General features: G+C 48.5%; 1 protein-coding gene and 1 pseudogene across 1 annotated transcript in view; both read left to right on the top strand.

Annotated features, from left to right (window-relative positions):
• NUP210 (nucleoporin 210) overlaps window positions 1-7,379 on the top strand; it is a gene marked incomplete at its 5' end in the record, with an annotated part of 80,278 nt that extends 72,899 nt beyond the window's left edge. Inside the window, 5 exon segments of the mRNA XM_014590469.1 lie at window positions 173-423; window positions 1,703-1,919; window positions 4,110-4,205; window positions 4,278-4,361; window positions 5,548-7,379. Of these exon segments, the coding sequence (XP_014445955.1) occupies window positions 173-423; window positions 1,703-1,919; window positions 4,110-4,205; window positions 4,278-4,361; window positions 5,548-5,648 (749 nt within the window).
• An 8,702-nt stretch (window positions 7,380-16,081) lies between these two features.
• LOC114009063 (translation machinery-associated protein 7 pseudogene) lies at window positions 16,082-16,285 on the top strand (annotated as a pseudogene).
• The last annotated feature ends 6,909 nt before the right edge of the window (window positions 16,286-23,194 follow it).

The following is a 23,194-nucleotide window of genomic DNA, read 5'->3' as shown; positions in this document are numbered from 1 at the left end:
GTCCTCACTGGTCTGGGGGCCCTGAAAAGGGGCATTACTGGGAGACTTCCTGGAGAAGGTGACTTCTCACCTGGACTCTCGCGACGCAGAGGTGTTTCCCAGTTAGAGAAGCAGGGAGGAGAAATAGTAGCCAGTGGGAAGGGGACAAGGCAGGACCCCCTTGCCTCTGCAGGCCAGTACCTCTGCTTGGTGACGATGCACAGGCTGACGGATAAACAGCGGAAGCAGCTGAGCCTGAAGAAGACTGTTCTGGTGGTCACCGCCTCCATCCCCAGTGGCCACTTCTCCATACAGCAGGCCGGGGCGGAGGTGCCCTTCAGCCCCGGGCTCTACACTGACCAGGCCGAAATCCTGTTGAGCAACCACTACACCAGTTCTGACGTCAAGGTCTTTGGTGCCATGGACATTCTGGAGAACCTGGAGGTGAGTGTGACCCACGTGCCCCGGGCCAGGCAGGAGCCAGGGGTGTCAGGAAAGGCTGGGAAGAAAGGGCACGTGGGGGTCCTGGGCTACTCTCTTTAAAATTAAAATCCGGGGGCCAGCACATGGCGTAGCAGTTACATCACTGGACTCCCACACGGCCAACTGTAGTTCGAGTCCCAGTCCCGGTAGCTTAAAAATCACACTGGGCACGTGTGCGTGTGTGCCCAAGATTCTGGGAGGAGAGTGCAGAAGGGATTGCGGCGTGGCCACCTCCTCCTTGGGGGAGATTTCTCACTTTCTCTCTCACTGTCTCTGTCTCTCTCCCTAGTGAGCACATGCACCCTAAGGCAAAAACCTCTACCCACGAAAAAAAAGAAGTTAAATTAAAATCAGGAATTAAAAATTTAAAACTCCTATAACCATCGTCCTTTTCCCCCAGAGCACTGTTGTCATCTGCCAACCTGTGTGACTTTTATGCCTTACTGTGGTTTCTGCCCGTGCCCAGCTGGGAGTAGGTGAGGGCAGTGCCGAGCGCATGGCTGTACTCAGTGACTGTGCAGTGTGTTGAATGACGGAGTTCATCCACTTTTTTCTTTTTCTTTTTTTTTTTGGTGAGATTTTTGCTATCGGGCATATGTGCTCACCAGAGAAACAGAGAGAAAGTGAGAAATCCCTGGTGGGAGATTTCTTACTTGCAATCCCTTCTCACTCTCCTCTCGGGATTTTGGGCACGCATGTACCCAGCATAAGATTCAAGCCACCAGGTCCAGGACTTGAACCGTGATCAGCCATGTGGGAGTCCAGCGCCTTAACCACTGTACCACCTGCTGGCCCCTGCTTATTTATTTTTTACAATTAATGTTTTTTTAGGGATTCAAGAAGGCAATGACTCTGCCATTTTCTTTTTTTTTTTTTTTCCCTCCCAAAACAACTCGATTCATTTCATTTGGAAAACATTGGCAAAGTAAATTTCATTTGCAATTTCACCTGTACTAAAAATACGGGCGATATTTAGAACGATAATTTGTAACAATACAGATGAATGATTTAGCATCTTTTAATACAACTCTTGATTAGAATTCAGTGGTACTGACTTACATGTTCCTTGGAAAGCACCGAGTGTAGACAGTTTCCTGGCTGCAGAATTGCTGTTGTCCGTGACAGGGCCCAGGGGTCATCACCTCCCCAGGAAGTGTCCCACCCAGGTGCCATGGCCCCACGCGGTGGCCTGCCCACTGTCTGTGAAATGCACTCCCTGAATCCACGATGTCTCTCTCAGGTGAAGTCCGGGTCCCCGGCTGTGCTGGCCTTCGTGAAGGAGAAGTCGTCCGGGCTGCCCAGCTTCGTCACTTACACGGTCGGCGTCTCGGACCCCACCGCCGGCAGCCAGGGGCCTCTGTCCACCACCCTCACCTTCTCCAGCCCCATGACTAGCCAAGCTGTCACCATTCCAGTCACTGTGGCCTTTGTGATGGATCGCCGTGGGCCCGGTCCCTGTGAGTCACGGAAGGCCAGCGATGGGACAGATCTGGGCAAGGGAGGACAGCCAGTGTGGCCCTGGGTGTCGGTAGTAACCTGGTATGTGAGTACCGGAGGGACGAGAAATGCAGAGTGTCCCTCAAAGTGACCGCCGCTGCCTGGTCCTTCATGCATGCCGCGCTTCCCCTGCTGCCCCCGTCTGTTCTCAGCACAGCAGCCGGAGGGATCCGCCCTCTGCTCAGTGTCCCTCCCTCTGGGGGACAGCTTACCATGGTGCTCCAGTGACTGCCAAGACCTGCCTGGCGAGGTCTGCCTCGCTGTCCGTTTTGACTCACCTCCCTGCTCCGGCCACAATGGCCTCTTGTTTCTGGAATACGTGTCCCCGTCCCCAGCTGCAGCCTCAGTACCTGGAATGCCGTTGCCCCCAGATAGCCCTTGGCCAACACCCTCCCTTCCTGCAAGCCTTCCCTCAAACAGCAGCTTCTCAGGCCAGGAGTGGCATGGCAGGGACGCAGCTAGACCCGCATGGGGAACCCCAGGTCTGCACACCAAGAGCTCCCTGTGCACCCGGAGCACGCTCACGCCCACGATTTAGGTTGGCAGAGGCTGGGGGTAGATCGCAGCAAAGACCCCGAGGCGCGTGCGCTCGCTTTCTCCATCTATCTGTCTCAGAAGAAATAAATCAGGGGACCAGCAGTTAGCGTAATGGCTATGTCGCTGGACTCCCATGTAGTCGACTGCAGTTCGCATCCCGGACCCGGTGGCTTAAACTCACACCGGGCACGTGTGCATGCGTGCCCAAGATCCCGAGAGGAGAATGGAGGAGAAGGGATTGCGGCGTGGCCATTCCCCCTGGGGGATGATTTCTTGCTTTTTATCTCTGTCTGGCTCTGTCTTTGTGGCGAGCACACGTGCCCTATAGCAAAAACCTCTCAAAAAAAAGAAGAAGAAATAAATCAGGAAACTAAAAAAGAAAAACTTAGGTGATCATGAAAAGTAACAAGAACGTCAGCCGTAAAGTTTTCCTTCTTATGGTAGAACTGCTGCTAACCGTGAATCCATACCATCCTCCCATTTCCGCTCCCCTTCCACAACTCGGAGTTACTCTCACGAGGACGGCGCCCAGAACAAATGGTTCCGTGCATTAGGTAGTCACGTACTGGCACCGGCGTGGGCCAGACCCTGGGCTAGGCCGACGATCGAGATGCCCCGTCACACGGAGAGGGCGCAGAGTTAGGGGTGCAGAGGAAAGGGATGATGCCGGCGATGCGGCTGAGGGACTGGGCCGTCCTCACCTCCACTAGGAGGAACAGCCCGCTGCGTGCAGGTGCAGGGAGGTGGTGTTTCGGTGAGAGGGACTGCAGCGTAACGCGGGCCGCTGGACTGGGAGGGGTGCTGGGCCGGGGAGGGCTTTCCAGGATGGAGCCGGGAAGTGGCGTGCTCAGGCCCGACTGCCTGTCTGGGAGCAGGTAGCAGGGGACGGAGACTGGGAGGGCACTTGAGGGGGTGCTGCCTTCTTCCCACATGGCGTGTGTCCTGACTGGGCACCCGTGGCTGGAGGAGCAGGAACAGTAGCCCTAGGGCCCTGGTGAGGCGTGCAGTGCATAGGTGGGGAGCCCAGGGAGGAGGAGGAGTGGCAGATGCTGGGCTCCCCTTGGTCTGTAAGGCTCAGACTCGGAAAGTAATGGCTCCCAGAACCTTGGTCTTCACGGCTCTCGTCACAGCTTGGCCAGCTCCGGGGCAGGACAGGTGCAGAGACATAACGTCAGGCCACGCTCCCCTCTGAAGGAAGGAGCTGAACGTTGAGCCCTTCCAGGAGAAGGGTCTGGTCCCGATGGCCCAAAGTGGGAGGAGACGAAGTGCCAGGGTGACAGGACCTTGAGCAGGCCACCTCGCCCTCTGCAGTTCCTGTCCTATCTGAGAAGGACCCGGGGCCGCCACACCACACCCACCCTGGTGCCCGTGAGGTCTCGGGGCAGAGCCCCTCCCTATCCTTTCAGCCCTTTGTATACTTTTAGTTCGTGTTTAGGTCTGTGGTTTATTTCGAATTAGTCTGTATGTATGGTGTGAGGTCAGGCTCATTTGTCCCTGGGGCAGTAGGGGTTTTGGGGCCTGCAGAGGCACGTAACACACAAGCTGCACAGACTCGGAGCGCCATCGCTGGGACCCTGGAGGCCTGGGTGTAACTCTTCTTTCCCTGCTGACAGATGGGGCCAGCCTCTTCCAGCACTTCCTGGACTCCTACCAAGTCATGTTCTTCACACTCTTCGCCCTGCTGGCCGGGACGGCTGTCATGATCATAGGTGAGGTGGGCTGGTGTGGCCCTGGGGTGCCCCCTGCCCCAGCCAACTCTAACCAGCCATGCACTCTTGCAGCCTACCACACGGTCTGCACGCCCCGGGAGTTTGCTACACCGCCAGCTCTGGTGCCCCGAGCCAGCCCTCGGCACAGCCCCCACTGTGAGTATCTGCTCCCGGACCCCAGACTATAGGGGGGCCCTGGACTCCGAGTCTCAGCAGACCTGTCCCTGGGAGCTGGTAAGGGGAGCAGCTGGGCCCAGGTGCTGGTCCTGGGTCCCTCCAGCTTTCCCCCAGCAGAGCCACACAGTAAGGGGCTGGCAGTGGGAGCACCATCTGCAAACGTGCAACCAGGCATCAGGCGCCCCCTGCTGGCACTGCTGCAGAGCTCAGACCAGAGCTGGGCGGGCTGGCTTAGAGGTGGGGGTTCTGGGCAGTCCTGAAGAGGGATTCCCGGATGGAGGGCAATGGTAAAACCCTTCTTTCCAGTCCCTGTCTGGTGGCTCAAAGGCTCTGTGCCTTTGCACACTCCAGGGGGCCCTCCCGCTGTGAGTGTGGCCCTGATACAGGAGTGCCCACCCTGTGCAGCTGCACGTGGCAGCCCTGGCTCCTGGCCAGGGCTCCTCCCCCCTCCAAGGAATCTCTGGGCTGGGCTGTGGGTGCTGTGGACAGGCTTCCAAGGGGCCAGGTGGCCCATGAATATGAATTTCCTGGGAGAGGTCACATGTTTGGACAGCAGGGTTTTCTGGGCGACAAGATCCCATTCACATCTTGGACCTACCATCACAGCCGTCTCCCTGGCTGCTCGGGACCCGGGGGTTCCACGGGCTGCTCGGGCGCTCGCTCGCTTCCTGGCGATGCTGACGTGTCTGCAGCTGCGTCCTCTCTGATCCTCCCTCCCTGGTCATTGGAGCCACACCGGAGCCTGCCCTCTCCCTGCAGAGCCTCCCCACAGGGTCATTTATGCAGCGTCCTCTGCCCAAGATCCTGCCCGCCCAGATGGATGCGTGCCCCTCACCGCCCCACATGGCCCTTGGACGGATGCTGCCAAGGCATCCTGAACCCCAAGGCTGGTTCTCCCCAGCGAGGCTCTGCCCTGGGAGGTTGGGGTCCCTGCTCCAGGCCACCCTGCATGTCCAGCCGTTGCCCCTTCCATGTCAGAGGCAGCTCCAGCACCCCGTGCATCCCCCTCTGCTGGCACGGGGAGGCCTCGGGGCATCCTCAGGAAAGTGTCCTTGGCACACAGCGGGCGCTTCGTAAGTGCTGTTCTGTGCGGGCCTTGGTGAGTGCTGGAGGGACGTCCAGTTCTCCCGGCTCCGTGGCTCACTTCCTCGTCTGCCCACTCTAGATCTGGCTGCCTCGTCGCCGACGTCTTTCAACGCACTGCCTCCTGTTCGCAAAGCCAGTCCTCCTTCGGGGCTGTGGAGCCCAGCCTATGCCTCCCACTAGCCGCTGTGAAGAGCCGGGGTCAAGGCAGCTCCGCATAGACGGCCCTGAGACTTGCCTCACACACCTGGGTGACAGGGACAGCTCTGCCGCGTTGACACTGGAACAAGCTCCTCCAGGCCTGCGCCCTGCCCCCGACCAACTCCGCTGCCTTCTCTGTTTGATGCAGCTGCAGCTCAGGCTGCGCCCTTAGCTTAGTCTTCCGTGTAGGAGTCTTACGATTTGGGTTATTTTTTTCCTTCTAAGTCTTGCAAAGCTAAGGCTTGTTAGCGCGTTTTTTTATGCATGGCTACTCGGCTTTCTGGACAAGGTGCGCGTGTGTTTTCATTTCTCTAGCATCACCAAATCCCTCCCTCTCAAACTTGAGCTATAGGCAGTGTAGAATTGTCTGTAGGCGATGTCCCGTAGTGGTCTCAGGGAAAGCATTTTCTAGTTACTTGGGCGCCTTTCTTCTTCTTCTTCTTTTTTTTTTCTTTTGTGCAAAGTGACTTTTCACTGTCTGGCCGCCACTATGAAATCTGGGGGACAGACACGAGTGTCCTGAGCCTGTCCTGCCACTGCACAGAAACCTCAAGAGCCTGGCGCAGAGCCCCGTGGGAACTGAGCCCTGTTGGGAGCGAGGTGCCGGGACAGCCCTTGCGCGAAAGCACAGCTTCTCCTGTCTCGGGCTGCTGAGAACAGGCTTCCGTCCTTCTGCCTCGTGAGTGGGGAGACATCCGGTGGTCCCCGTGGGATGTCGCAGCTCGGGGTCCGACTCTCCCCTGTCCAGCTTCCTTATCAACGTGAGGACATCCAGAACCGTCTGTGGGGAAAGGGCTTTGAGCAAGGACTTTCTTTTCTGACTTGTTCTTTCGTTTGTAAGAGCGTGCACACACACGACGGGGAGTGGGGAAGAGAGGAACACCTCCCCCGGCCAGGTCACGCCACGATTGCCCTTCGCAGTCCTCCAGCGCACGGGCTCTGGGACACTGGCCCACATACCTAACGTCCAGGCCCGGTGTTTCCGCTCATGAAATCTCAGACACAGGCACGCACGCCTGGAGTGCTTAGGCTGACCGGGCCGGGATTCGAACTGCAGCCGCCATGTACGGCCGCTTCTCGCGCTGCGTTTCGGCCTCTGCTATGTGATTCAGAAGCCGTCGTGTTCTGCCTCAGCACAAAGCCAGTGTTATTTTCCCTCCCTCTGCCGCGTCAGTGAGTACCTCAGCAGATCTGAGCCGCTGCCCTGCCCGGCAGGAGACGCCGTCTCTCCAGCAGCGAGCAGCCGGGCCCAGGGCCCCCCCAGGCAGCTTCCCAGCAGGCCCCGTAGCCCAGGCCAGGGCCAGCGGTGGGTGACCTGGCTGTCCAGTGCCTGCCTCCAGGAAGGGACTTGTCGAGGGGCTGGGAGAGAAGACCTTGCAGAGAATGCTCCTCTTCCCTAACTCCACGTTCAGGATCTGAGCCCTTCGGAACGTGGCCACTGCAGTCCCAGGACTGGGTCTCGTGCCACCCTCAGGGAGATCTGGAGGCCCAGGCCCCAGAGCGGGCCACGCACAGGCCTGCAGGTGGAGAGTCCAGCCCGACTCTGAGGCTGAGTGTGAATCCACTGCAGTCCTTTGGGGCGGGCCCTGTGGTGACTTCTTGAAAGCTGGAGAAAAAGAATCGTGCCTTGTGAATTACTTGAGCTTACACTGACATCAGATGTAAATAGCCTTTTTACTTGTTTATTTAATAAAGCGCTGTGTAATTTCTTAAGGGGGTGTGGTCACTGCCGGGGGTCGCGTCCTAGCTGAGAGTGCCCTGAGCCCTGGGAGCAGGCTGCCGTGCCGAAGTGGGGAGCCTTAGTGACACCCCTCCTCTCCGTTCCCAGGCCTCCCGCTCCGAGAAGCTAGCCTGGCAGAGGCCGCCTCTGTGTCTTCACATCCTCCTGTCCCTCTCGGGCAGCCGGCCCTCCTGCCAGCCCACTCCTTTAGCATCGTCTGAATATGTCTGATCCGCCTTACTCCACAAAAGGAAAATCGGCCCTCCTCCGCCATGCCTCTCACAGCCAATGCCGTCCCTGCCCCTGGCCACACTGGCTCCCAGCCCTGCCCTCCTGTGGCTGCTCCCCCAGGGCTGCTGGCCTCCACGGCCACCACGCCCCCTGAGCTCTCCCACCTTGCTGGCAGCTCCCTGTCCACTCGCCCCTGCCAGCCCCTCATCGCTGGCCTCTGCCTTCTCACCCACCCTCAGCCCCCAGGGAGCCTGTGGTGACCTTCACCCAGGCTCACCGGCCTGGTCCCAAACACGGCATCTGCATCACAGGTATGGGGGTAGGTGCTCCGGGCAGTCGGGTAACGTGCCTAAGGTCAGCTGGAAGGAGCCTCTGCTTCCAGCTGCCCAGCATCCACGCCTATGCAGCCTCCCTCCGGGATGAGATCCCAGCCTCCCTGGCCCAGCCTCTCCTGTCTGGGTGGCCCCTCCACTGGTCCATCCCACTGTCCTGCTACTCACAGATCTTTCCCTGGCACGCTCTGCCCAGGTCCCAGCACAGCCCGCCTGTCCCCAGGGTGGTGAGACTCCTTCAGGCCTAACCGGCCCCGGACCTCCGGGCTCCTGTCCTTCACAGGCATCGTAGTGCGGTGAGAGGTGCCTAGGGCAATCAGGTGACAAAGTCCTGGCCCTTGACACCCCATGAACGACACCCCATGAACGGCAGCGGCCTCCGGCAGGCTTTGCGCTCAGGCTCCTTTGCCCCTGCTCTGCCCTCCAGGGTGGGAGCACCTTACTCCCCCTCTTCCACACTCCTACCCAGACCTTGAGAAGAGACAGGGCTGGGGCCGACCCCTCCCTGTGGGCTTGTTCTCCCCCCTGTGAAGTGGGTACAGCAGCACCCACAAAGTCCACAAAATGGGGCGTGGTGAGGGGCGACGCCCTGTCCCGGAGGAGGTGGGTGAGCTGTCAGAGGGGATGGGCTGGGGGAGGATGCGGGGGGCCCAGCTCTGTGGGGCAAGGCCATGGGGGGGTGGGAGGTGACGGGCACAGAAGTGCGTGGGGGACGAGTGACTGTGAGGACCTGTGGCCTGCTGTCTGTCCTGTGCTTTGAGACGCTAAATATGAGCACAGGCCTTGTCACTGCCTGGTCCCAGTGTCCCTGAGTGGGAAGTGGGGAGGACACTACCTCAGGGGGGTTCTAGGAGGACTAGAGAGCTCATGGTGTGAGGAGCTGGGCCCCTCTCCTCGTTGGAGAAATCTGGCTGGGCCCTGCGACAAGCCCAGGCGGAGGAGGAGCATCTGCTGGCAGAATGATGAGGTGTGCGCACAGTAGGTGAGTGGGAGGGAGGGTGGCCCCGGCCTCTTGGACTCCATTGTCACAGGAGTCCCATGCTGCGTGGCCGTCCTCTGACTCCACTAACCTTCCCTGGCTGTGTCCCCACCCCTTAAGGGTAAGACTAGGCCTGATTCTCCTTTGTCCCCAGGAAATGGCCTAGAAGGCGCCCAGCTGATGGCACATGCTCCGTCTCGGCCTGGCTGACCTACAGCACTAAATGAATACCCGCAGTGCCCTCGGGGAGGTCCCCAGAACACATGGCTGCAAGGATCCAGGCGCCACGGTACATCTAGACAAGGCAGCATGGGACGAGGCGCACTCCCGTCTCCTGAGGACTGAAGGCGTCTTTCCAGGAAGGTCACTCAGCAAGCAGCTCCCGCCAGCCCCTGGGGGGCCTGTGTTGTGGCCATCCCCGGCCTGTGAGTGAGGGCAATGGGGTCATGGTGGCCGTCCACAGAAACCCTGCAGGGCCGCGTGGGGTGGGGAAGCTGGCCGTTTCCACTCTTCAGACGAAAGGGAGATCTCAGCGCCTGCCCAGTTTCTGTCTGCTGTGCACAGTACCTTCCCTTGACCTTCCCTTGGCCAACTTGGCTACCCAGGAGCCTGGCAGGGCTGGAGCCCGCGCTCTACTCTTCCCCAGGAGTGAGCCTCACTTTAAAGACACTCAGGGAGTAGGGACAGCAGGTGGCGTGGTGGTTAAGGCGCTGGACACTTCCACATGGCCGATCATGGTTCGAGTCCCGAACCTGGTGGCTTACTTTCTCACTTCCCCCTACCCCTCTCTCTGTCTCTCTCTAGTCAAATTAAAATAAATGAATGGATACATAAAAGTAAATAATTAAAAAAAAAAAAAAGTTTAAAAAAAAAAGACACTCAGGGAGCAAATGTGAGCACGGCTAGAAGCAGCCAGGTCTTGCCGCAAGAGTGCACTGTCGTGCCCTGACACACCCAGGTGACAGGGCAGCATGTGGCTTTCTGTCCCCAAACAAGCCAATCAATTCTTGTTCTTTAAATGGTGCCAGAAAATGCTTTTAGCACCAAAAATACAGTGATGCATATCAATTTTTTTCTCTATAGTTCCTAAGTTGTTGTTTACAAATTAACTCTTGGGACCAGCAGCTGGCATAATGGCTATGTTGCTAAACTCCCATGTAGACAACCGTGGTTCAAGTCCCGGAGTGGCTTAAACTCACACTAGGCACGTGTGCGTGTGTGCCCAAGATCCCAAGAGGAGAATGGAGGAGAAGGGAGTGGGGCATGGCCACCGCCCCCCACAGGGGTTGATTTCTCGCTTTCTGTCTGTCTCTGTCTTTCTGGCGAGCACATGCACCCTTCTGCAAAAACCTCTCCAAAAAAAAAAAAATTTAACTCTCTCTGTCTCTTGTCTGTCTGTGTATGTCTCAAGCAGCCTCAGGCATCCTGGAAACCTGAGATGCTCTTGAGGTCTAATGAGGTCTGATACACCAGCTAAGAGAGGACAGAGCCTGGGGTATCTGGGGTCGGGGAGCAAAAGCCCAGCCTGCTGGGGAGCTTGGAGGTCAGGTGGCCAGCAGTGTAGGCCCACCTCGTCTGGGGCTAGTGAGATCAATGTACCACAGCAGATCAATGTACCCCCCCTGCAAAGCAGCCCTCCTCACCTCTGTCCTGCCCCCATCCAGCCTGACTCCCAGTGGGAAGGAGATGGCAGAGAGCTTCTATTCCCAGCCCCTCCCCCTCCTGCACTCATGCTCTCTCCTTTGTGGTCCCTCCCACTCATTGAAATTGAGTGTGTTCCATGGTCACATGACTTGCTGTGGCCAACAGAATGTGGATGGGAGCAACAGCATTATCCGTTCCGAGTTTCTAGTCACCTTTATTGAGCTTTTGCCATTGCTAAATAATCAGGAAGCCCAGGTAGCTGTCTGTCAAAGAAGGAGAGAAAACACCTAAAAGGGGCCTGAGATACATCTGCCCATCCCAGGTCAACTGACCTGCAGACCCATGACTATGAGGATAAATGATGGCAGATTATAAGCACTGACTGTGGGGACCATTTGTTAGGCAGCATGGTCATGGTAGGCCAGGTATGCCTCCAAGGATGAAGGCCCAAGAAAGGCCATTTGATGCAGCCCTGCCTCTCCCTGAGCTCCAATTTCCTCCTCTTTGGGGTAAGGGTGCAGTCAGTCACACTCTAGAGGCTTCTTGGAGTTGATGGAAATATGGTTCAGAAGGGTACATGGCTCAATCAGTTTTTGACAAAGGTTACCAGTCAATCCAATGGGAAAAGGAAAACCTCTTTAGTAAAAGGTGCTGGAAAAACTGGGTATCCACCTGCAAAAAGATGAAACTGAATCCCCATCTTTCACCATTAACAGAAAGCAACCCAAAATGGATCAAACATCTGAACCTAAGACCTTAAACCATAAAACTACTGGTGGAAAACACTGGGGAAACTCTGAGAGACACTGGGGTAGGCAAAGACTTCTTAAATAAGACCCCCAAAGCACAGGCAATAATCTCCAAAACAGAAAAGTGGGACTACATCAGATTAAGTTTCTGCACAGAAAAGGACACAGTAATTAGTGTGAATTGACAACTCTTGGAATGGGAGAATATTTTTGTAAACTGTGCCTCAGATAAGGGACTGATAACCAGAATACACAGGAAACTCAAGCAGATTACAAAAAAAAAAAAAAAAAAAAAACAACAATGGGAAACAATGAACCTGAACAAAAATCTGAGGAAGACATACGAACAGGCAAAAAGTATATGAGGAAATGCTCAGCATCCCTCATCATAAGGGAGATGCAGATTAAAACCACAATGCGATACCTTCTAACCCCAGTCAGAATGGCGAAGATTAAAAATACAAACAATGATAAGTGTTGGTGGGGATGTGGTGAAAGGGAAATTCTCCTACACTGTTGGTGGGAATGTAAAGTGGTCCAGCCAACTGTGGAAAACAATATGGAGGTTGCTCAAAGATCTACAGATGGAACTACCAGATGATCCAGCAATCCCATTTCCGGGAATCTACCCAAAGGACAGGAGATTGCTAAGTCAAAAAAGCACCTGCACATCAATGTTTATTGCAGCATTATTCATGATTGCTAAGACAGTGAACCAATCCAATATCCAAACACAGATGAATGGATTGAAGAAGTATGGCACATATACTCTATAGAATACTATTCAGCCACAGACAACAATGAGACCCTGGTATTTGATAGAAAGTGGTCGAATATGGAAGATTTATTACTGAGTGAAGCAAGCCAGGCTATGAAAGAAAAATAATGTATCCACTTAATATATACTATCTGCACTCTGTGGTAGAGATTGAAATATTAGAGGACATAAAAGCTGTGAAAATAGCTATGGATGCTGAAGACAGTGTGGAATGAGGTGGGAGAAGGGAAGACTATAGAGAAGGAAATCATAGAGAAAACATAGAGAGGCATGACATTTGTGAGACACAGAAATGGTTTATTACCTGTTAATGATAACATGCATAGTATTCTCAACTGGACTGGTCTGAGAAATATTTCATGTTAGGTAAATTCTCTTTACAAGCCAAATGATGTATAGTGATCGAATGTTTAAAAAAAAATAAGAAAAATAAAAATAGGGACCAGCAGATGGCGTAATGGCTACATCACAGGACTTCCATGTAGTCAACCATGGTTCAAGTCCCAGATCAGTGGCTTAAACTCATGCCAGACACATGTACGTGCGTGCCCACGATCCAAAGAGGAGAACGGAGGAGAAGGGATAGCAGCATAGCCATCTCACCCCCCAACCCAGGGGGTGATTTCTCACTTTCTATCTCTCTGTCTCTGTCTTTCTGGCAAGTGCATGCACTCTATAGCAAAAACTTCCCTCTCCCCCCCCCAAAAAAAAAGAATACTAAAGAATCTGGAAGAAATGAAAATAATAATAATAAAAGTCTATGTCATCAAATCACTGACTTTGCCGTGTCTTCACTTTTAAATATTTCTTTCCAATTTTGTTTTGTTTTTGCTTTTATGAGGATTTTTCTTTCTTTCTTTCTTTCTTTCTTTTTGAGAGAGAGAGAGAGAGAGATTTTTTTTTTGCCATATGGAACATGTGCTCGCCAGAGAGACAGAAAACAAGAAATCATTCCCCAGGGAGGATGGTCATGCCGCAATCCCTTCTCCTCCATCCTCCTCTTGGAATTTTGGGCATGCTCACACACCTGGCATGAGTCTTAAGCCACTGGGTCCAGAACTTGAACCATAGATGACTGCATGGGAGTCCAACAACATAAGCATTACGCCACCTACTGGTCCCAAGGTCTTATTTCTTTATTCATAGTACAGTGCTATGGTATTATAGGAACTCCCAGTGAGCGTGTAAAAGTTGTTTTTTCTATCGCTTCCTAATGAGCTATTGTTATGTACAATTACCTATCTCTAACTGGACTGATGACTGATACTACAGATCTTTTCAGATTTTAAACTCTTATTTCTCATACTCCTTTATATGGAAATTACAAATTCTTATTCACTGGCTATGTTAAGATTATCTTTGTTTTTAAAAAATCCATCCTCATTAATTTGAGACTTTTTCTTGTCTGATTTTTAATCACTTTATTTTTGTTCAGAACTGTATCTCACAGTAAATAATATTGACAATTCATTATATGCTTCTAAAATAAACAAGAAAGTGAATTTCAAGTGTCCACAATGTAACGTTAAATCTTGAAGATGGGGGAACCAGCCGTTAGCGTAATGGCTATGTCGCTGGACTCCCACGTAGTCGACCGCGGTTTGCGTCCCAGACCCGGTGGCTTAAAACTCACGCCGGGCGCGTGTGCGTGCGTGCCCAAGATCCCGAGAGGAGAATGGAGGAGAAGGGATTGCGGCATGACCATCCCCCCTGGGGGGTGATTTCTCGCTTTCTGTCTCTATGTGTCTGTCTGTCTGGCGAGCGCACACGCCCTATAGCAAAAATCTCTCCAAAAAAAGAAAAACTCTTGAAGATGGTAAATATGTTTATATGCTAGATTTGGTTACTATACATTGTAGACATACTTTTCTTATTTTATTACTTTTTACAATCACTGAATATTATTAAATCGTACAAGATAAATTTTTCTAGCATAAATACATTGCATATTGCTTCAAGATTTTACTATATATATTATCAACAGATCATTTTCCATTTTTGTGTCCCTTAAATGTTGTTTCTTTCTTATTCCCCTTGATTCCCTCCCACTCATCCTCACTTATCTCCCCCTCTCCTCTCACTGTCTGTAGCCCACAGCTGCTCTCCATGCTTTTATGCCTTCCAATCTCTCGGTCTCTGCCAGTGTTTACATTCAGTGTTTACTAAGTGGGGACAGGCAATGCCTCTCTCTCATAGCCTGCTTGCTTCACTTAGTAGCTCTTTGTCCACTTTTTATTAAGTGCCAGGGCCTCATTTTTATGGCTGAGTAGTATTCCAAAATGCACATGCGCCACATTTGTTTTTTAGGTTTTTGCCACAGGGCACATGATCTCACTGGAGAGGAGACAGAGAGAGAGAGAAATCACTCTTTAGGGGGATGGCCACACCGTGATCCCTTCTCCATTCTTCTCTTAGGATTTGTGCATGCATCCGGGATGATTTTCAAACTGTGGTCAGCCATGTGGGGAGTCCAACACCTTAACTACCATGCCACCTGCTTGCCCCTGTGCCACACTTTGTAACTTGTGATCTGTGATATAATTCAGGAGATTCATGAATTTGAATAGATAGAAAAAAATAAAACAGGAGCTTCTCATTTGCTGCTTACAAGAAACTCACCTCACTGATAAAGACATACACAGACTGAAAGTAAAAGGGGAGAAAAAGATATTCCATGCAAATAGAAACCAAAAAGCCTGGAGTTGCGATACTAAAATCAGACAAAATATTCTTCAAGACAAAAATTGTAACGAGAGACAAAGAAAGACACTATATGTTATTGAAAGGGCTAATTCACCAAAAAGATATAACACTTATAAATATCTACACACCCAACACTGGAGCACCGAAATATGTGAACAAAAGACTATGAGAGCTAAAGGGAGAGCTAGACTGTAATACAGTAGTCACTGGAGATCTCAACACTCCACTGAGATGTCTCCTCTGGACAGATCATCTAGACAAAAAATAAGCAAAGAGATACAGGATCTAAATGATACCATAAATTGAATGGACTTGACATACATCTGTAGAACTTTCCACCTAACAACCAAAAAAACATACATTTTTCTCACTCTCGTATGGAACATTTTCAAAGATTGACCACATGATAGGGCACAAAACAAGCCTTTACAAAATCAAAAGGATTAAAAACTATATGCAGTATCTTCTCCAACCAAATGGAATTAAACTTGAAATTAACCTCAGGAAAAAAAAAAAAAAAACAACTGAAAAATACACAAACACATGGAAACTAAACAACCCACTCCTAAATGACTTCCCAACCACTGAAATGAAGCCTGAAATCAAAACACTCATTGAAACCAATGATAATAAGGCAACAAGTTCTCATAACCTAATGGGACAGTGAAAGCAGTCAATAAGAATTAGTGCTCACAAGAAAAAAATGGGAAGGTGGCAAATAGACAACCTAGCACTTTAGGAAACTGGAAAGACAACAATGGCCAAACAAACAAGCCAAAAAAAAAAAAGAAACTAAAAAGGCCAGGAGGAAAGAAAAAATAAAGATTTCAGCAGAAATAAATGAAATAGAGAAAAAACAAACTATACAGAAAATAAATGAAACCAAAAGCTGGTTATTTGTGAAGATAAAATCGACACACTAGGAAGCGAGTCTAGGAAGAACAGAGGAAGGAACCAGATAAATCTAAACAGCAATGAAGTAGGCAACATTACAACAGACATAACAGAAATACAAAAGATCATAAGAGAATACTGCAAGTGATTATACACCAAAAAACAAGAAAACCTGGATGAGACAGACAAATTTCTGGACATATATAATCTACCAAGATAAATGAGGAAGACATAAGAAAGGCCAAAAAATATGAAAAACCATTCAACATCCCCTATCATAAGGGAGATGCAAACAAAACCTCAATGAGATACCATCTAATCCCAGTCAGAATGGCTATGATTTAAAACAAATGGAGAGGTCTGGGAGAGAGGGTCAGTGGGTGCGATGTCTGGCCACGAAGGTGGCAAGAAGCAGTCCCTGAAAGAGCCCAAGAAGCAGGCCAAGGAGATGGATGAGGAAGATAAGGCTTTCAAGCAGAAGCAAAAAGAGGCGCCGAAGAAGCTCGAGGAGCTAAAAGCGAAGGCTGCGGGGAAGGGCCCCCTGGCCTCAGGTGGAATTAAGAAATCTGGCAAGGGAACCAGCAGTTAGTGTAATGGCTGTGTCGCTGGACTCCCATGTAGTCAACCGTGGTTCGTGTCCCGGACCTGGTGGCTTAAAACTCACACTGGGCGCATGTGCGTGCGTGCCCAAGATCCCAAGAGGAGAATGGAGGAGAAGGGATTGCGGTGTGGCCATCCCCACTGGGGGGTGATTTCTCGCTTTCTGTCTCTATGTCTCTGTCTGTCTGGTGAGCGCATGCACCCTATAATGAAAACCTCTCCAAAAAAAAAAAAAAAGAAAAGAAAAGAAATCTGGCAAGTAAGGTGCTCCTTGTGTCTGGACCATGGCGACCACCCTTGATTCCTTTCCTATTTAAATATCTGGATTCCCCACCGTAGCAGCTACAACTAGAATGAAGTGTTGTCTTAGAGTGTGTTGTACATTTAAGAATAAACTTTTGTTATAAATAAATAAATAAATAAATAAAACAAATGGAGACTAATAAGTGCTGACAAGGATGTGGGGGAAAGGGAACCCCCCCTACACTGTTGGTAGGAATGTAAATTAGTGCAGCCACTGTGGAGAGCAATATGAAGTTCCTCAAAGACCTACAAATAGGACTATCATATGATCCAGCAATTCCACTCCATTTCTATACCCAAAGGATAGAAGTACACTCAGGGGACAGCAGGTGGTGTAGTGGTTAAGGTGCTGGACTCCGTGTGGCTAATCATGGTTTGTCCCAGACTCAGCAGCCTCACACTCATGCTGGGCACATGTATGTGCATGCCCCAAATCCTGAGAGGACAATGGAGAAGTGACTGCGACATGGCCATCACTCTGGGGGATGATTTTTTGCTTTCTGTCTCTCTCTTTCTCTCGGGTGAGTGCACATGCCCTGTGGTGAAAATCTCTCTCAAAAAAAAAAAAAAGATTAAAAAAAGACAGTTGGAAACACACTTGCACATCCATGGTTATTATGTCATTATTCACAATTGCTAAGACATGGAATATACTATGGAATACTATTCATCCATAAAACACAATGAGACCCTGGCAGTTGACAGAAAGTGGATGAATGTGAAAGATTTAATGCTTAAGCAAAGCAAGCCAGACAATGAAAGAGAGGCGCTCTATGGCAGAAACTGAAAGTTGGAAGGTATAAAAAACCATGGAAAGCAACTGTGGATACTAGAAGCAGTATGTGAGGTGGGTGGGAAATGGGAGGGGTTGGGAGGAAGGAAATCAATGGGGGAAAAAGGTAAAACCTCTTAAGGACACAAATAATGTGTGTGGTAGTATCTTTGACTAGACCAATACAATATAGAGTGTATTCATGCTGGGAAAATAATTTTGTATGTATGCTATAAAGATATGTAGTGATTGAATGTTAAAAAAAAAGAGAGAAAATAAAAATAATACATTTTTTAAAATATACAATTTACCAGAATTGACACAAGAAGATGTAAGAAATCTAAATAGCCTTATAAGACTGAAATATATATATATATATATATATATAAAGTCAAAATTCTCCCAAAAGAGAAACCCCACGACCAGATGTTTGCAATGGTAAAATTTGTTGTCTTAGTTCATTATTGTATTGCTCACAGAAATATCTGAAACTAGATGGATTTAAGAGTGTAGACATTACTGACTCACAATGCTGGCCACATGAAAGGCCCATATTGCCACAAAATGGTGAAGGGCAGAATCTTAAACAGAGCCTGTCCATAATTTCTACCTGTTCTGGTCTCTTTTTTAAAAAGTAATTTCAAGTTTAATTTCATTTGGGTTTCACCAGAGCTCCATCACAGGGGTCCCACCCTAAAGACCTCACTGGGACACTATGATGGAATTAGTTTTTCACTTAATATCTTTACAATACAGCAAAGCCCCAAAGATTTGGAGGAGACATCCAAACTATCGATTTATCGAATATTTTAAAGAATTATTTTATTTTTTTATTTATTCATTCATTTATTTCATTTTTTAAAATTTTGACCAGAGAGGGACAGAGCGAGAGAGAAAGAGAGGGAAAGTGAGAGAGCAAGCCTCCAGGTCCAGGACTTGAACTGTGGTCGGCCTTGAGGGAGTCCAGTGTCCTTAACCACCACGCCACCTGCCAGCCCCAATTTTATCGAATATTTTTAAAAGGCGTGTCACCAATCCTACAAAGAGTTTTCTGGAAATACAAAAAGAGTGGTGACATCCCATCTCATTTTATAAGGCCAGAGTAATCCTGACTAAAACCTGACAATGGCATTTCAAAATCAAAAACGAAGTCAGAAAACTAGACCAATATGTTATGACTAAAAACATAAAATTCTTCAACAAATATTAGTAAATCGAACCAAACAATAAATTTAAAATAATAAATTATGTCAAAGTAAGGTTTTTCTGTTTCATCTGATTTGAAATGTGTTCCCAAAAAACTAAGCATTGCTGGAAAACACTGTTAAGTTGAACCAGCAACCCTTGGACACCTAAGGCAAAAGATTACAATAGAAACATAAAGCTGTGGACATTTTCTTTTAAGAAATTAAAAAGCAACCTGGTATATGAAATTAGACAGCCATGCATATGTCCAGGTCAAAGCACATGTTTAGAAAACACCTGAGATGACCCTAAATAGTTAACCTTGACACAGGGAAAATATGGCTATTAAAAGAGGGCTCAAAGCACATGTTTAGAAAACACCTGAGATGACCCTAAATAGTTAACCTTGACACAGGGAAAATATGGCTATTAAAAGAGGGCTCTGGCTGGGACCAGCAGTTGGCATAATGGCTATGTCGCTGGATTTCTATGTAGTCGACCGCGGTTGGAGTCTCAGACCCGGTGGCTTAAACTCACACCGGGCACATATGCGTGTGTGCCCAAGATCCCGAGAGAAGGGAGGAGAAGGGACTGCAGCGTGACCATTCCCTGGGAGGGGTGGGGGGTGATTTCTCACTTTCTGGTTCTCTGTCTCTCTCTGTCTTTCTGGCAAGCACACGTGCCCTATAGCAGAAACCTCTCTTCTTAAACTGTAAGGGAAAAAAAGAGAGAGAGAGAGAGACATTTGGAGGTGGGGTTGATGCAGACACCCTATAGGAAAAACCTCTGAGAAAAAAAGAATTCTGGCAATCTCTGCCTCTGCTGCCCCTTCCTGGCTCCACCTTTACTGCTGTGAAGCCCCCAGCCTGGGCCCACAAATTCCAGTTCCTAGGCATTAGTAAGGTAGATAAAATTTCACTATATACTGTTATTTTCTATATTTTCTAACTTTAAAAAAAAAAAGGGACTAGCAGTTAGCATAATGGCTATGTTGCTGGACTCCCATGTAGTCGACCACGGTTTGCGTCCCGGACCCAGTGGCTTAAAAACTCATGCCGGGCACGTGTGCGTGCATGCCCAAGATCCCCAAGAGGAGAATGGAGAAGGGATTGGGGCGGGCGTGGCCATTCCCCCTGGGGGGTGATTTCTGCTTTCTGTCTGTCTCCTGTGAGCGCAAGCCCTATAGCTAAGACCTCTCAAAAAGCAAAACAAAACTGTCCTTTCTCTTGCTAATTTGTCTCTCCTTCCCTCACATAGGACAGAACAATTGAGGCCTCTCCCTCTCTGCCTCTGCTGCTGTTTTCGCATGCTGCATGTGTGCACCACATGGTTTTCGTTTTTAACTTAATTTTATTTTCTGCTGCATGTTTTCTGTTCTTTTCTTTCTTTTTCTTCCTTCCTTTCTTTTTTCTTGTTCTTCCTTTTTCTGTTTTCTACTTTCCTTTTCTTTTACCTTACTTTCTCATTTTACTGCTCAGTCCTCACTCATTGCATAGAGAGGTGCAAAGTAGCCAAAGGTAAATAGGAGCCAAACATCTGAATACTGTGAGACTCAGAATTCTTTTCCCTTCACTAAACTGGTTCTAAAAGAGAGAAACTCTTCTTCAAAAATCTGATTTCAAAACTCCTCCCATGGTTGGGACAAGCAGTTGGTATAATGGCTGTGTCACTGGACTCCCATGCAGTCAACGGCAGTTTGAGTCCTTGACCTGGTGGCTTAAACTCACACCAGGCGCGTGTGCGTGCGTGCCCAAGATCCCAAGAGGAGAATGGAGGAGAAGGGATTGCGGCATGGCCATCCCCTCTGAGGGGTGATTTCTCGCTTTCTGTCTCTCTGTCTTTCTGGAGAGCGCACACACCCTATAACACACACACACACACACACACACACACACACACACATCTCCCAAAAAAAAGAAAAAAAAAATACTCCTCCTGCAGTTATGACATTGGAAAACACAGTAGAAGGGAGAAAACAGCACTGAATTATTTCACAGTAAAGGGAAACACACAAGCTCACAGTTGTAGAATCCTTCTCTGAGAAATTAGCCAAAAGTAAATACATTCCAAATGACTAAAAATCAGAGAAGTGCTTCAAGGATGAGAGAGCAAAGTAATATCTCTCCAGCAAGGAAACACTGTAACTCGTCTCCAAGTAGGGAAAAATTAGAGGATATTACCAAAATGTTAGAACAGGAATTTAGAATATTTATGGTGACAAAACTTTATGACATGCAAGAGAAAATAGACATTGAGGTCCAAGAGATAAGGAAGTCCTTCTACAATATGAAAGAAGAATTGGACACCATAAAAAAAGAATCAAACAGAACTGTTAGACATGAAGGCCATGGCACAGGAAATTAAAAATCTCCCTTGAAAGTATTAAAAGCAGTTTAGGGGGGCTGGCAGAGGGTGTGGTGACTAAGGGCACTGGACTCCCAGATGGCTGACCACAGTTCGAGTCCCAGACCTGGCAGCTTGCTTTCTCATGTTCTCTCTCTCACTCTGTCCCTCTCTGGTCAAATTAAAAATATAAATAAATAAAGTTAAATAATTTCTTAAAAAAAAAAAAAAAGCAGGGTTAGATCATACAGAAGATTAAATCTCAGAGGTAGAAGACAAAACCACTGACCTAGAAAAAAATTATAAAAAATAATGAGAAAATAACCAAGAAAAATGAGAATATACAAGGAATATTAGATACCATGAAACACCCAAACATCAGAATAATTGGTATCCCAGAAGGTGAAGAAACCAATAAAGGCAATGATAATGTATTCCATGACATCCTGGAAGAAAACTTTCCAAGACTAGAGAAGCACTCAAACATTCAAATCCAAGAAATACAAAGGTCCCCAAATAGAATCAATCCGACAAGATTCTCCCCACGACACATCACAGCCAGATTGGCCAAAACCACAGACAAAGGTAAGATACTAAAATTTGCAAGAGAGAAATGTCAAGTTACCTACAAAGGTTGTCCCATCAGGCTAACACTGGATCTCTCATCAGATACAATGCAAGCAAGGAAAAAAATGGGGAAATATATTTAAAGTGTTAAGTAAGCCCCGCCACCCCCGGGACCCGCGCCTCCATCACCCTCATTCCCAAAACAGATAAGGATATGACAAAAAAGGAAAACTGCAGAACTATATCTCTGATGAATACAGATGTAAACATTCTCAACAAGATACTTGCAAACCAACTCACGCTGGGCGCATGTGTGTGTGTGCCCAAGATCCCGAGAGGAGAATGGAGGAGAAGGGATTGCGGCATGGCCATCCCCCCGGTGGGTGATTTCTTGCTTTCTGTCTCTCTGTCTCTCTCTGTCTGGCAAGTACACGCGCCCTATAGCAAAACAAACAAGCAAACAAACAAAAAAAAACCTCTCCAAAGATACTTGCAAACCATATCCAACAGAATATAAAAAAGGTTATTCCTCACGACCAGGTAGGCTTTATTCCAGGGATGCAAGGGTGGTTCAACATATGCAGAACCATAAATGTAATACACCACAATAACAGGAAGAAAGATAAAAAGTCATATGATTTCAATTGATGCAGAAAAAGCATTTGACAAAATACAACATTCCTTCATGATTAAGACTCTCAGTAAAATTGGCATAGAAGGATCATTTTTCAGCATAATAAAAGCCATCTGTGGAAAACCTATAGCTAATGTTATACTGAGTGGAGAAAAGCTAAAAACTAGTACAAGACAAGGCTGCCCACTTTCTCCACTTCTATTCAATATAGTACTGGAAGTCCTAGCCAACGTTGTCAGACAAGAGAATGAAATAAAAGGCATTCCAAAAGGGAAAGAATAGTTGAAATTATCTCTGTTTGCAGATGATATGATATAGAAGACACAATAGTATCCATGGAAAAATATCTCAAAATAATAAATGCATAGAGTAAAATGTCAGAATATAAAATTAACTTACAAAAATCTATAACATTTCTATACACAAACAACAAACAGACAGAGGCAGAACTAAAGAAAGTAATCCCATTTACCATAACCACAAAAAGTATAAGATACCCAGGAATAAAACTAACCAAAGAAGTCACAGACCTCTATAAAGGAAACTATGAAAATCTTAAAAAATAAATAGAAAATTACACAAAAAAGTGAAAGGACATCTCATATTCCTGGACTAGGAGAATTAATATAATCAAAATGGTAATCCTACCCAAATTAATCTATATATTTAATGCAACCCCTATGAAACTACAAGAGACATTCTTCACAGATCTAGAAAAGACAATCATAGAATTTGTCTGGAATCATAAAAGATCCCGTACTGGCAAAGCAATCCTACACAAAAAGAGAGGAGTGAATGGCATCACACCTTCTGACCATAAAATATATTACAAAGCTGTGATCATCAAAACAGCATCGTATTGGAACCAGCAGTTAGCGTAATGGCTATGTCCCTGAACTCCCATGTAGCCGACTGCAGTTCGAGTCCTGGATCCAGTGACTTAAACTCACGCTGGGCACGTGTGCATGCATGCCCAAGATCCCAAGAGGAGAATGGAGGAGAAGGGATTGTAGCTTGGCCATCCCCCCATAGGGGAGAATGATTTCTTGCTTTCTGTCTATCTCTCTGTTTCTCTGGTGCCCTAAAGCAAATAA

The sequence above is a fragment of the Tupaia chinensis genome, unplaced genomic scaffold (genome assembly GCF_000334495.1).
Source record: "Tupaia chinensis unplaced genomic scaffold, TupChi_1.0 Scaffold000451_2, whole genome shotgun sequence".
Lineage (NCBI taxonomy): Eukaryota > Metazoa > Chordata > Mammalia > Scandentia > Tupaiidae > Tupaia > Tupaia belangeri.
This window is presented reverse-complemented; position numbering and strand designations above follow the sequence as displayed.